The 15,816-nt window shown below is 43.1% G+C and overlaps 1 protein-coding gene across 2 annotated transcripts; it reads left to right on the forward strand.

Annotated features, from left to right (window-relative positions):
* The first annotated feature begins 9,620 nt into the window (after positions 1-9,620).
* On the forward strand, positions 9,621-15,542 carry LOC124707093 (ribosomal RNA small subunit methyltransferase I-like). Of its 2 annotated transcripts, none has more exons than XR_007004722.1 (10): positions 9,621-9,773; positions 10,760-10,824; positions 12,773-12,869; positions 12,982-13,110; positions 13,368-13,476; positions 13,558-13,702; positions 13,994-14,036; positions 14,438-14,611; positions 14,726-14,933; positions 15,011-15,542. XR_007004722.1 is itself a non-coding variant. In XM_047238749.1 (10 exons), the coding sequence occupies exons 1-9, from the start codon at positions 9,621-9,623 to the stop codon at positions 14,804-14,806; spliced, it is 996 nt and encodes a 331-aa protein (XP_047094705.1). In that variant the 3' UTR covers positions 14,807-14,835; positions 15,011-15,542. The 2 variants fall into 2 exon arrangements, 1 of the variants encoding a protein (XP_047094705.1); XM_047238749.1 differs by having other exon boundaries at positions 14,726-14,835.
* Positions 15,543-15,816: the final 274 nt, after the last annotated feature.

Genomic DNA, 15,816 nt, shown 5'->3' on the forward strand with positions numbered 1-15,816 from the left:
CGGACTCCTCGTCGGAAGAGGATTCGACGACCTCCGCGCGGAACTTGTCCAACATCTGCCACATGTCCATCTGCGTGGGTACAAACTGCGGATCTGATAAGGGGTGGCCCGATCTTCTCAGTAAGCAACAGTGGTGATGATGATCACGGGATGAACACAGCGGAGAAACACGACGATGTAGTGGATGATAACTTGTATGACGCAACGAGATCTCTCGATTGGTCCCTGTCGCCAATGCAACAACTGTCAACCCTGCAAGATATTCGCAACTCCACACACTTGCGCACGTAGCCGCCGACCACGAAGCGGTAAGTTGCAACCTCCTAATTCCCAATGGAATAACAGATCACACAAGACTTTCAGATCTACACCAAATCAAAGCAATATGGTGTAGGGATTCAATAGTTTTGCATAGCAAACAACTAAAAATTAGGGTTTATCTTAAACGTGGTCTAAAGAAACTTTGGGGGCGTCCTGGGCACTTATATAGGGGTTCAGGACAACCTCAGATCAAAAAAGTATGAAAATAACCGACCCAGAATAGATCTGGTCGAGACAGACTCGGACTCGGCCGGCCTGGGGGCCGGTCGACCGGGCCTGGGACCGGCCGGTTCGGTTTGGACCGGGCGGCGCGTCCAGGCTTACTGGATACGCCCCGGCTGGCACAAGCGTGGGACCCGGTTTGGACCGGGCGACCCGGCGGCACGGCCGGTTGACCGGGTTGGGCGCCGGCCTGAACATCTCCTCCTCTCGCGCATGCCTCCCGCTCCTCCCTCGCGCGTCCATGGGATGTCTTCATGTCCAGCTCCATGTCCAGCTTTACGTCCATCTTCTTGTCCAGCTGCTCATCTCCTCCTCGTGCGATGCTTGCTCCTTCTTCATACCTGATCATACATAAGTAATACGACTTAGGCCGTATAAAGTTCTCATCGATCAAACTATCACTTAGGAACAAGTTCACCTGTTGTTTAAGTAGCTTCGCACGAGCTCGTGTCATTGGTCCAATCCTAACTTCATTGGACTTGAGCTTCACAACAGCATCATCTCTATCTTGCAATAACGGAGGTAGTAGTGTGGTAGGGATGTCCTCATCATCTCCCCCCCTTCAAAAGGCGTCGACCTCGACGCTCCAAGGTCTTCTCCGTCATATGGTGTCAAATCAGCAACATTGAAAGAATTACTGACACCAAACTCATCAACTGGAAGATCTATCGAGTATGCATTATCATTGATCTTGGCAAGCACTTTGTAAGGAGCAGCACCACGAGGAAGTAACTTGGACTTCCGCAGCTTCGGGAACCTATCCTTGCGAAAATGTACCCAGACCATATCATCAGGCTTGAACAATACCTCCTTACGTACGCTTCTTATTCATCCTTGCAGCATTGCTCTTGCCTTTCTTTTCTATCATCTCTTTAGTCTTCACATGAATCTTTCGCACAAAATCTGCCCTCTTGGATGCCTCCATATTGACTCTCTCATGTATAGGTAGGGGCAACAAATCAAGCGGAGTAATGGGTTTAAAACCATACACCACCTCAAAATGACACATCTCTGTGGTAGAATGTACCGCCCTATTATAAGCAAACTCCACATGCGGCAAACAATCTTTCCACTCCTTCAGGTTCTTCTTGATCAAGGATCTCAACAGTTGTGACAATGTTCTATTCACCACTACAGTTTGACCATCAGTTTGAGGATGACAAGTAGTGCTGAATAGCAGCTTCGTCCCCAGCTTTCTCCACAGCGTCTTCCAGAAGTAGCTCATAAACTTCACGTCACGATCAGAAACAATAGTCTTCGGGACTCCATGTAGACGTACAATTTCCGTGAAAAACAGGTTAGCAATATGCGACGCATCGTCGCTCTTGTGGCAGACAATAAAGTGTGACATCTTAGAGAATCTATCCACTACCACAAATATAGAATCATGGCCTCTCTTAGTACGCGACAAACCCAACACAAAATTCATACTAATATCCTCTCAAGGTGTAGTAGGTGCCGGTAAAGGAGTATACAAACCGTGAGGCTTCAACTTGGACTTGGACTTGTTGCAAGTAATGCATCTCTTCACATACCTGTCCACATCCCGCCTCATCTTTGGCCAATAAAAATGGTCAGCTAGCATGAGTAGCGTCTTCTCACGCCGAAAGTGACCCATCAAACCTCCAGCATGTGATTCCTGCAATAAGAGCAAACACACAGACGATTCTGGAACACATAGTTTGTTAGCTCTAAACAAGAACCTATCATGTATGTGATATTTTTCCATGCTTTACCAAGAGCACACAAGCGATATGGTTCAGCAAAATCATGATCAGTAGCATACAAATCACATAGTATCTCTAAACCAGGAATTTTAACATAAAGTTGAGTTAATAGCATATTCTTCCTAGAAAGAGCATCAACAACAATATTATCTTTTCCCTTCTTATGCTTAATAATGTATGGAAAAGACTCAATGAACTCAACCCACTTAGCAAGACGCTTATGCAAAGTAGATTGGGCTTTCAGATATTTCAAAACTTCATGATCATAATGTATGATAAATTCTTTTGGCCACAAATAATGTTGCCAAACCTCAAGAACTCTAATTAAAGCATACAATTCTTTATCATAAATAGGATAGTTCAACTTAGCACTAGAAAGTTTCTCAGAAAAATATGCAATTGGGCGACCCTCTTGCATCAACACACCACCAATTCCAATACCACTAGCATCACATTCAATCTCAAATTGTTTATTGAAATCAGGAAGTGCAAGCAACGGTGCAGAAGTTAACAATCGTTTCAGTTCATCAAATGCATGATCTTGGGCTGCGCCCCACTCAAAGACAACACCATTTTTAGTCAAATCATTCAAAGGTGCAGCAATAGTACTAAAGTTGGGCATAAATCTTCTATAAAACCCAGCTAGATCATGAAAACTTCTTACTTGACTCACATTCATGGGAGTAGGCCAATTTTGAATAGCTTCAATTTTAGACACATCTACTTCTACTCCATGCTTAGAGACAACATAACCCAGAAATATGACCTTATCTTTGCAAAATGTGCACTTTTCAAGATCACCATAGAGTTTATTATCACGCAACACTTGCAAAACATGTCAAATATGTATAGTATGATCAGATTCATTGCGGCTGTAGATTAATATGTCATCAAAGTACACAACCACAAATTTGCCAATAAAATCACGCAAAACATGGTTCATCAGTCTCATGAAAGTGCTAGGTGCATTAGTTAACCCAAAAGGCATTACTAACCACTCATATAAACCAAATTTTGTTTTAAAGGTTGTTTTCCATTCATCTCCTTCTTTCATCCTAATTTGATGATAACCACTACGCAAATCAATTTTAGAGAAAACAACAGCACCACAAAATTCATCTAGCATATCCTCTAAACGAGGAATAGGATGACGATATCGAATAGTAATGTTGTTTATCGATCTACAATCTACGCACATACGCCATGTACCATCTTTCTTAGGAACTAAAATAACAGGAACAACAGAAGGACTAAGGCTTATGCGGATATAACCTTTGTCGAGTAGGGCTTGTACTTGCTTCTGTATCTCCTTCGTCTCTTCGGGGTTCGTTCTATATGGCGCCCTATTGGGCGCGAAGCTCCGGGGATCAAGTCAATTTGATGCTCAATACCACACAATGATGGTAGTCATGCGGGTACCTCCTCTAGAAACACGTCGCTGAATTCTTGCAAAACGTTAGAAACACCAAGAGGAAGAGGGATCATGTCGTTAGAAACCAAAACCGTACCCCTGTACATGAGCACAAGAGGCATGGCTGTAGGATCCTCACTAAATTCTCTCATGTCTTCTTTGGTGGCTAAAAGCACTAAGGAATTCACTCTCTCACTTTTCGTTATATCACTCACGACATTACAATTCTCTCGCCTATCTAGAGATGCATCCTCCAAGTTTACTTCAACTTTCTGACGGGATTCATTGACAACAATTTGTTGTGGTGACATAGGCTGCAAGTTGATTTTCTTGCCCTTGAACTCCAAGTGATATGTATCGGCACGGCCATTGTGTTGCACAGAACGGTCATAGAGCCAAGGCCGACCCAATAGTAGGTGACACACCGTCATAGGAACCACATCAAAGTCAATGGAATCCTTATACGGTCCAATCTCAAATTCAACACACACCATGTGGTTTACCTTCATCTCACCATTATCGCTCAACCACTGAATATAGTATGGATGTGGGTGCGGTAGATACTTCAACTTCAGCTTGGTACACAACTCCTTGCTTGCTAAATTCTGGCAACTCCCGCCATCAATAATAACCTTGCAAGCCTTGTCAGGACCAACTAAAACCTTTGTTTGGAACAAATTGCAGCGCTGAGTAGATGCACTAGGAAACACATTAAGAGCACGCTGAGACACAACAATAGTGCGAGCATCAGACGGATATGCATCTTCACCATCAGTGTCATAGTAATCATCTTCTGGAGCATTGGGATCAACATCATCTCCAGTCTCATACTCATTGTCCTCATTAACTATCATAACTTTGCGGTTAGGACAATCTCTCTTGAAGTGACCCTTTCCACCACATGTATGGCAATTCATATCGCGGTTGCGCGCAGTAGACATGCTAGAACCACTCGTACTTGCAGCAGATTCGGGCTTCTTTGTGTTGGACACATTGGATACCGGCTTGCTAGACGGAGTAGAGTAAGGTGCGGAGCGCATAGATGGCGCCGGCGCCGTAGATGGGGACGCCCGAGGCGTGAAGCGTCCAGCTCCCGTAGCACGACCTTTAACCTTTGCTTCTTCAGCCAACTGTGATTCAGCTTCTCTTGCATGATGGAGCAACTCATTCATAGTGTTGTAACTGTAATGACGAACAATGCCTTTGATATCATACTTCAAACCATTGAGAAAACACTGCATTGTCATCTCAAGTGACTTGCGGACACGGCCACGCTGCATAAGCATCTCCATCTCCATGTAATATTCATCAACAGTCTTCACACCTTGTCTCAATAGGGTCAACTTATCATATATATACCGCAAATAATTAGTGGGCACAAAACGATCGTGCATTGCCGCCTTCATAGCACGCCATGTGATAATAGGCAGCTCACCATCTTCTTCACGAGCACGAACAAGTCCATCCCACCAACGCAATGCATAACCATCAAATTCGGAAGAAGCAAGTTTGATCTTCCTATCTTCAGTGTAATTATGTAAGCGCCATAACTTCTCAATCTTCAGCTCCCAAGAGAGGTATTCTTCAACATCAGTTCCTCCTTCAAACTTGGGTATGGAGAACTTGGGCTTACCCAATCCATCTTCTCCCTCAAACCCACGACCTGGACGTCGGAGTTCAGCAAACCCACGAGCGCGGTTACCACGCGCAGCACCACGATTAGCATTAGGTGCTTCATCTTCTGCTTCGTCTTCTTCTTCTTCTTCTTCTTCTTCTTCTTCTTGTTGCTGTTGTTTTGTCAGATTTTCAACAGCCAGTTGCAAACCTTGAAGACTGCGCTGGATATCCGTCATTTGATCTGTCATTGTAGTGACGGTTGCACTAGTAGCATCCAGCTTCTAGGATATCCCTTGGACCGTACCCCTAAGCTCATCATCCTGAATGCGGAATTCACGTTGCATCTCATTACGAAGAGCTTCATATTCCCTCCATGTCATGATATCAACGGAATTCTTGTTTTCCTGTTTAACAATTTTGGCATCACTAGCAGACATGGTTAGTAGGTTAGTGCACTAAATCAATAATATATGGTGGAACTCTCACAACTCACTCAAAACTGATAAGAAAAAGAAATCTTACCGCTCCAGAGTGAATTAGTATTGCTTACCACTTGTACTGACAACTAGTGCACGGATGTAGTGAAGCGAATATCAAGGGTATAAGAACAAATCACACGGCAAAGCAGGATATATGTGGGGCTGTAGGTAGGCTACCTATTTGCACCAATAACAAGCTCTAGCGCTGACCGTAGACAACCAATGATACTCACACAAGGCGATAAATGTGGCAATGCAACTATATGGATGAAAGGTTGCAATGCACTCGAGAGACACTAGCAAAGCTCAATGAAATAGGCACAAGATTGCTCAACTACAGGTGCAGAAAAGTAAACTAGACCTTCACTTGATCTTACTAGCACTTCACACTTTTTCTTTTTGGATTTTCTTTTTGTAACACACACAGCGATGTAGCTCTTTTTGCTACTTTTCTATTTTCTTTTTATTTATTTATTTTATGACTCAACTCCTTGATAACACGACCAACAGATAATGCAAAGCACCAAAACCCTAATGAGTAGCCTGTCGAGAGGTAAAACTAGTCTCTTCTGGGGAAGTTCCTAGTCACGTATATCGAAAGGTTGTGTCTATGGTTTGGACAAACACACTGTATGCTATGTGGACTCAGAGCAACAAAAAAACGGACTCTAGATGAAAGCGGAAACACAAACCCTAACAATACTAGATGGAAGAAAAAGATACGCAAAAACAACTACGAAAAGCAACTAAAACTCGAAATTAGTGCAATCTAAGACTATGGCAAACCCTAACCCTATTTTTTTGGCTTTTTCTGGATAGGAAACACTCACAACTCAACAATGGGGTGGATTGTGGATGGCTTACCGAGGAAACCCGAGAATCTGATACCAAGATGATAAGGGGTGGCCCGATCTTCTCAGTAAGCAACGGTGGTGATGATGATCACGGGATGAACACAACGGAGAAACACGACGATGTAGTGGATGATAACTTGTATGTCGCAACGAGGTCTCTCGATTGGCCCCCTGTCAGCAATGCAACAGCTCTCAATCCTGCAAGATATTCGCAACTCCACACACTTGCGCACGTAGCCGCCGACCACGAAGTGGTAAGTTGCAACCTCCTAATTCCCAATGGAACAACAGATCACACAAGACTTTCAGATCTACACCAAATCAAAGCAATATGGTGTAGGGATTCAATAGTTTTTCATAGCAAACAACTAATAACTAGGATTTATCTTAAACGTGGTCTAAAGCAACTTTGGGGGCGTCCTGGGCACTTATATAGGGGTTCAGGACGACCTCAGGTCGAAAAAGTACGAAAATAACCGACCCAGAATAGATCTGGTCGAGACAGACTCGGACTCGGCCGGCCTGGGGGCTGGTCGACCGGGCCTGGGACCGGCCGCTCCGGTTTGGACCGGGCCAGGGACCGGATGGCGGCCGGGCGACGCATCCAGGCTTAATGGATACGCCCCGGCTGGCACAAGCGTGGGACCCGGTTTGGACCGGGCTGATCCGGCGTGGGAGCCGGTCGGACCGGGCCTGGGGCCGGGCGACCCGACGGCACGGCCGGTTGACCGGGCTGGACGCCGGCATGAACATCTCCTCCTCTCGCGCATGCCTCCCGCTCCTCCCTCTCGCGTCCATGGGATGTCTTTATGTCCAGCTCCATGTCCAGCTTTACGTCCATCTTCTTGTCCAGCTGCTTCTCTCCCTTTGTCGCGCGATACTTTACTTATCCGAGGTTCGATCATTGGTATCTCCATACCTAGTTCAACCTCGTTACCGATAAGTACTATTTACTCGTACCGTGATATGACATCCCTTGTGAGCCAGTCACATGCTTGCAAGCTCATTGGATGACATTCCATCCGTCATTTGGATGGACAAATCCCTCTTTTGATCCACGCGCTTCAACCTATACTTTCCGAATACTTAATGCCACCTTTATAACTATCCATTTACGAAGTAGTGTTTGATGTCATCAAAACATCCATCCGGTGCAGGTGATTAACATGATCTCATGGTCGAAGTATTATGTTACTATCTATCTTAAAGCTTGTAGCAAAACAAACTTAATGACTTGATCATATGCTACGCTTACTATGGGTGTGTGTCTATCACATCATTCACCTAATGATATGATCTTGTTATTAATAATATCCAATGTTCATGATCATAAAACTATGATCATCTATTAATCAACAAGCTAGTTTAACAAGAGGCTTAGCAGAGACTCTTTTATGTTTACAAAACACACAAGCATTAATGTTTCCGGTTAATACAATTATAGCATGGGATGCAAATATTTATCATAAACACAAAGATATAATAATAACCATTTTATTATTGCCTCTTGGGTATATCTCCAATAGTCTTCCACTTGCACTAGAGTCAATAATCTAGATTACATGGTAATGTACCTAACATCCATAACGTTCTGGTGTAGTTCATATTTTGCTCCAGGGAGAGGTTTAGTCAACGGATTTGCCACATTCAGATATGTGTGTACTTTGCAAATCTTTACGTCACCGTCTTCGACATACTGACGAATAGAATGAAAACGTAGCTTGATATGCTTCAGCTTCTTGTGTGATCTTGGCTCCTGTGCATTGGCTATGGCATCCATGTTGCCACAATAGATGGTCATCGAGTCAAACGCACTAGGAACCACACCAAGCTCAGTAATGAAACACTTCATCCATATTTCCTCTGATGAAGCCTCCGAAGTAGCTATGTATTCTGATTCAGTTGAAGATTTCGCCACAAAGCTTTGCTTAGCACTCCTCCAGCTCACTATTGCACCATTCAAAATAAATACGTATCCATATTGTGACTTAGAGTCATCTGGATCAGTGTTTCAACTAGCATTGGCATAACTGGTTACAACGAGCTCTTGGTCACCTCCATAACAAAGAAACATGTCCTTAGTCCTTTTCAAGTACTTCAGGATATTCTTAACCATTGTCCAGTGTTCCATTCATGGATCACTTTGATATTTGCTGGTCAAACTAATAGCATGTGCGATATCCGATCTCGTACACAACATTTCATACATGATAGAGCATATGGCCGAAGCATAGGGGATTTTGTTCATCCTTTCTCTTTTTTTCTTCGGTAGCCGGACTTTGAGTTTTACTCGAGATCTTACCCGGCAATATGGGCAAGAATCCTTTCTTACTTTCATCCATTCGAAACTTATTTAGAATTTTATCCAGGTATGTACTTTGTGAAAGCCTTATTAAGCGTCTTAAGTCTCTATAAATTTTGATGCCTAAAATGTATACTGCTTCGCTAAGATCCTTCAGTGAAAAACTTTTATTCAAATAGTCTTTGACATTTCCAGGAAGTTCTATATCATTCCCAATTAACAATATGTCATCCACATATAGTATCAGGAATGCTACAGAGCTCCCACTTACTTTCTTGTAAATACAAGCTCCTCCAAAGTTTGTATAAATCCAAAGTCTTTGATCACCTTATCAAAGCGTCGGTTTCAACTCCGAGATGCTTGCTTCAGTCCATAAATAAAACGCTGAAGTTTGCATACCTTTTTAGCATTTTTAGGATCGACAAATTCTTTGAATTGTACCATATGCAGCTCTTCCTTATTGTCACCAGGTGGTTTAGGGGAGGGGATGCCATGTAAAAAGGAAGAGAAAAAAGGAAACAGTTTTTTTCTTTCTGAGAAACAGGAAACAGTTGGGATAGACAGTAGCTATTCCAGCCCGGAGGCCCAGCCCAACATTGATATGCTTATCCCCGACAAAGAACATATCGTTGAAAAACAGAACGGGCAGCCACTCTGACCTCCGCGCCGCCGCCGCCGCCGCCGCCCATGGCGTCGCTGCTCCGCCTCCAGGCCCTCTCCCTGACGCTAACCTCTCCCCGCCGCCTCCCCTCCCGTATCCTCCGTTCCGTGTCCCCGGTGTCTCCGCTCGCTCGCCGCCTCTCCGCCGCCGCCTCCCCGGAGCAGCGGGCCTCGGAAACGGTACTAATCCTGTTTCCCGTTTGAGACACCGCGCGCTCCTCCTTAATGTTTATTTGTGTTCTGTGGAATGTGAAGTTGGGCATAGCGTTTGCCAGGGCATATTTCTTCATGACTATCCTAGGATTCCCCTCCCAGTAAAAGCAAGCAAAGCTAGATCACTTGTATACCACAAAATTTTCTAGTAGCAACGTGTATAATTGGATGAATAGTGAATGGCATTGGTAGCACTTGCTTGTCAGTTAGTACAAGTTCTAATCACATAGCGTGCAAGGTATATTTTCCTCTTTGCAGGGTTACAGCTAAGCTTGAAATTGTAATGGTTAAAGTGGTAGTCAAGGAACATATTTGGTCGAGGTTACAAACAAATCTGCAGTCGACGTTATCAAAGTGGAGTATGTCTGTAGTTCGGTACATGAATGGTATAAATGGGAATGTAATACTTGCATTTGATAACAAAGAGGCACACTGATGCTTCTAACTTCTCTCAGGTTTATCTTCTTCTACCATTTGCCTTCGAGGATTATTTTTAGATTTCCCCCTTTAGAGAAAGACCGTCAGACCTAGATTATTTCTAGATATCCCCCAGAGAGAAGGTCATCTTTCTCACTGGTCAGGTAGTGCATTTTTTGTAGCTTATCCTGAACAACCAGTATTCGCCTCTCCACCGACTGCTCGATAGAGCTGCGGGCCGAGGAAACCGTAATCATGTCTCCCGTTTGACGCCGCTTCTCCTTAATATTTGTGCCACTAGTGTTCTGTAGGATGTGACGTTTATGTGGGCATAGGCTTTCCAAGTGCATCACTGCAGTTTAAAAAAGGGAGAAATTCTTTTCTCTCTTTATTTATACTTGGTAGTTTCAGAATACTACGTTTCAATATAATCAACTTCACAATTTTCTCATAAAAGCTTGATTTTTCTGATTTTCCAATAAGAAATGGCATCTTTATTGGTTTAACTCTCTTGTTGCTCCAATTTTGATATGCAGGATTTGGAGTCAGGATTGTATCTAGTGGCGACACCCATCGGGAACCTCGAAGATATCACCTTGAGGTATTTATTTGCTTCAGCTGTTATGGTACTCTCAATATCAGATGATTTACTAATGGTTAGCCAGTAAAAGTGACAAATGGAACAAACCATTTTTTTTTGTAAAGGGGCATTAGGACATTTTTTTGTTTGGGTGGAGCATGTATGATGTTCAATTATGTGTTCCTAATAAACGCTTGTCGAAGCTTGTGATGATGTAATTAGAGTTTGAAAAAGAGAGTGCGGCAATGAGGCAACGTTTTACTCAAATTCCTGTAGATAGAAATTCTCTAGTGGTTCCATAGCCCAGTTAGCATCATATGTCAATCGGCTTTGCAAGCCTCTTAAACTTCTATTCTGAAGGAGGAGACGAGGAGTGACTGGATATTAGTTTAATCGCATGTGGACCCTGAGTTAACCTCCTTTGAGACAAGCACAAGAGGCAAGAATATTCATCAAAGAAAGAAGAGCCTGGACCTGCGAAGAAATATACGTATAAGTATCTATTACTGCACTGTGAGCTTATTAAGCCATGTTCAGGAAAAGTTAACAAAACACCAGCCACTAAACAAGGAAATGGGTAACACAACCTTGCAGGAACAATAACGAAATTTCTCCATGAAGCAACCATAATATTGGGCTCACGTAGCCTGCTTATGCAGTATGATCCAGATAAGGATATTAATGTTTAGCTCTCCGCGGTCTTGATCTCATCTTTACAAATAAAAAATGCAGCAAAATCAACTGAGATAAAGTGATTTGAATTTAACTTCTTGAAGCCACTAAAGAGAGGAGACCAGAAGAATCAAGATCGAGAAATCAACATCAATTTGCATGCAACTAACCTACGCCCAGATTATCCCCGACAGAGATTAATGGAAAAAAACGAGAGCAACATATTAACCATTTAGGAGGCTCACAGGGTGTTAACCACCACTCGGGACCTGTAGCCATTCCAAGAAGCGACGAGATCCAGACTGCCAGTGGCGATGCACATGTCCAGGAGGCTTCTGCGGGCGCAACGTACTTCCGATGGCGCTCGCGCGGCATGTTTGTGCTCGGCGTGGCCGGGCACGACGTGCCTCAGCACGATGGTGGTGCGTCCAAGAAATCAAGAAAGCAATAAATCACATTTTTCTGTATGGATTTGAGAGTGCGATTCAAGGGATAATACGAATTTGGGGCGGCGTAGCTATGGTGGTGGCTGCGGCTCGGCGCATGCGCCGGTGGCGACGAGAGTTGCACGGTGAAGGCGACGTGCTCCGACTTAAATATGCCGAGTCGAGGTGGCACGCACCGGTGTACGTGCGTGGCGTGCACGGACGGCAATGGGTTCCTCGCCGGAGCCAGTTGACCAGCATCTTGTTGTCGATGAGGCCGAGCAGATTCGTGTCTATGGGCGTCCCATGGAGATTGAACAAGGCAATCGTGCGGCCGATGGTGTGATTGAGGAGATGCGTCTCATTGGCGTGCGCGCCGTACTCGGCGCAGCGAATCTCCGGCACCCCTCACGCGGAAATATATCGAGGAAGGCCTTCGGGCGCGGCGGGTGAGGCAGTCGCCAGGCATCATGGGCAAGGCTAAACCGCCTTTTCCCCGAGAGCCTTAGATTAGTAGGCTGACAAAACATAGTTTTTGGTGGTTAGCTTCTCAAACATGTTTAGGAGAAGCTAATTTCCCCCAATCTCAGTATCCAAACAACCCCAAAGTGGATGGAGTCTGTGGGAGGAGGGTTTAGCTACGCTCGCTCAGCTACGTAAGAGGAAATAAAGGGAGAGTCATTGTGCTGGCATTATTTGTGTAAATACTGAGAAGTGTGACATTGCGGAGAGTGTTACAGCGCAGGTTTCACCTTATAATAGTAGAGATAAATGGCTTGTTGCATGCTATATATGAAAATCATAATATTATTTCTTGTATCCTGAAACATACTCGTACTATCGTAGAAATGAAATGACGATTTTGTTCTCAGGGCATTGCGTGTTCTTAAATGTGCTCATGTGATACTCTCTGAAGACACAAGGCATTCGGGAAAGTTGCTTCAACATTACAATATCAAGACACCTCTTGTGAGTTAATAGCATACCTATTTTTCTCATGCAACTGTTACGAGTAGCTGCACATTCAACCATGCTGTGGATGTCTACAGTCGAACTTAGAACTTAAATTCTAAGTTTGCAGCTCAGCTTCCATAAGTTCAACGAGCGTGAGAGAGAGCCCAGTATCTTGAAGAGGCTCCATGAAGGGGAAGCAGTTGCAGTGATTAGTGATGCTGGTACCCCAGGCATCAGTGACCCTGGCATGGAACTGGTAAATCGACTTGCTCTATTTAATTCTTCAACCTCCATCTTACAATGAGAAACAGAGAATAATGATCTAATAGTCACTTCACTTAATAATACCATTAAAGATTAAAGAGCATGGTATACATGCTATTGGTTAGTTGATAACTTGATGGTTTGGTATGAGAAAGATTTATTAGCAATGAACAGCACCAGAACTTTTTTTAGGCCTTGTGCTCCGTGACGTGAGATATTAAGCATGTTGTACCATGCTACCGTTCACAGGCTAGAGTATGTGCCAGTGAAAAGATCCCTGTTATTCCCATTCCTGGGCCTTCTGCCGCAATCGCTGCTCTTTCTGCATCGGGTTTGCCAACTGATGAATTCACATTTGGTAAAATATGTAAATGTTGTAGTCTCTTTATTTATCAATGGTAATCATTATTTGGACTCAGTACTAATTTTTAATTTGCAGTGGGTTTTTTACCAAAGCATGGTCGATCAAGAAAAGTCAGGCTTGAGGTATCTGCTCGTGAAGGTGCTACACAAATATTCTATGTTCCTCCTCATGGAATTCATCAATTTCTTTCTGATGCTGCTTCGTCTTTTGGTGATTCAAGGTAACCGATGTTTTCAAACCTGCATGCTGTTGCATGATCTACAAATATATTTTTTTATCAAAATGGCCATTGGAAGTCAGAAAACCACAGTAGTACCATGTCTCTATCCGTTGCAATGTCACACATGTGTTACCTCAGATGTGATATATTTGTAGTGCAAGTCATTAATTGTTTTTCTGCTAAAAATCAGTAATCGCTGTATCAGCAGCTTTGTTCATATTTATATAGTGTGAGCAAGCTTTATGTCAAATATGTTTAACCTGTTTTGTTTCATTTTGTGCTGAGATACAGGCCATGTGTTATTGCAAGGGAGATAACCAAATTGCATGAAGAGGTAGTCCTGCAATTGCTTGCTTTATAATCTATCCATCCTCTTATTGCCTACAATGTCATTCTTGTTGTCCAATCTTCAATAAAATACTCCTGTTGTTAGTTGCAACATGGCGTCTGCTGCAGTCTGCAGACAGGCACATTTGACTTGAAGTGCTCTGGTTTACATAGCTAAATTACTAAATGTGCATCCAAGTGCCACCTGATCAGCTGCTACTTGGTAGTACTGGCTAATTAAAGCAATAAGAACATATCCAGTCCCACTTGCATATTTAAATCACATGTATATTTATGTAAGTTAGCGAAAGAATAAGTTGCAAACAATCTCACTTTCCCAAATATAGGTTCATGCCATTACATTTTTTAATATACTTTGCAGCCCTGAACTTTATATAAATGTTACAGTTTTGGCGAGGAACTCTAGGTGAAGCAAATGAAGCCTTCGCAACTCGACAGCCGAAAGGGGAAATCACTTTGCTCATAGAGGGAAACTCAATTTCAGCTGATGAAACTCCATCTGATGATTTCCTTGAGCATGAACTCAAAGAAATGATGGCAGAGGGGCATGCTCTTTCATCGGTGCATATTTCACTCAGTTCATTGATACATTTCAAGCTTTCAATAAAAATTAGAATAAAGAGAATGATCATGTCATCTTCTTTTCGGATTCTGAACTAGTGTTTTCAATTATAGGCGGTTAAATTGGTGGCTGAAGCTACATCGGCAAAGAAGAAAGATGTTTATGCACTAGCACTTAGGTTGTTTGGAAAATGAGTAAAAGTGCAATCCGTTTGCTTGTTCTGGTAATTAAACTATTTGTTCATGCCAACATCTTTACCATGGTACTTTCTAGACCATATTCCAAACACCAAAAAACACCATACACCATAATTCACCTGAGGTAATCTCATCAGAATATCCATATTATAAGGTTTATCTGTGGACACATCTAATGACTGCATAATGTTGTGATTGCAGCTGCTCCTGCTAGCTTGTGCGCGCCAACTTACCGAGCATACAAGGTTTTCTTTCTTGACGATCTAATCATGCAATCTACTGTTTCCCCAGTCTTGAATAATTTTCCATGCTATATCGTGTTTATCTGTCGAGGCGCTAGTAATTGAATTGGATGTAATTTTGGATAAGGAGCTCCGTGTGGGGCAGTTCAAATGCCTATGACCTACCTACTGGTCCATTTAGTCATTTGGTTAAGCAGTATTGGTAACAATTCGGAAGCAGATCAGAAGCAGTATGGGTAACAATTTGGAAGCAATCAGAAGTAGCCAGCATCAATTAATTTGGGCCAGAGGGAGTACTAGATTTTTCACGTGAAGTTGCTGAGTAGATGTATTTTAAGGTGCGGCTCTTGCCCGTAGTTTGAGCTATTTTCCATTGGGTCGCTTTGAGTAGAGGTCTTTATTTCGCTGCTTTGGTTGTGTAACAAAACTCTGTTATTGTTTGCATGTCATCTAAACAAACCTGATGGAGCTATATGTATGTCCTGAATATCTCTGCGTTGTTGCGTTTGATTTGATTGTGCATCTAGAGTCTAGACTACCAGTTCTCTGGTGATACGGAGTTGTGAATTTGTTCATGTATTACTGTACTAGGTTGTCTCCGGCTTGTTGCATGAAGGGTGCTTTGTTCAAGGTGCTGGCGTTGTATTCTCTAAAACTATTTATTTCAACTGAGTTAAGGCAGCCGTTCTATTCTCTAAAACAGTAAAGGATCAAGATGTGATCTCAGCTGAATTATACACAAAGTTGGAACACCCCTACAGTAAA

This window comes from Lolium rigidum, chromosome 4 (genome assembly GCF_022539505.1).
Source record: "Lolium rigidum isolate FL_2022 chromosome 4, APGP_CSIRO_Lrig_0.1, whole genome shotgun sequence".
Lineage (NCBI taxonomy): Eukaryota > Viridiplantae > Streptophyta > Magnoliopsida > Poales > Poaceae > Lolium > Lolium rigidum.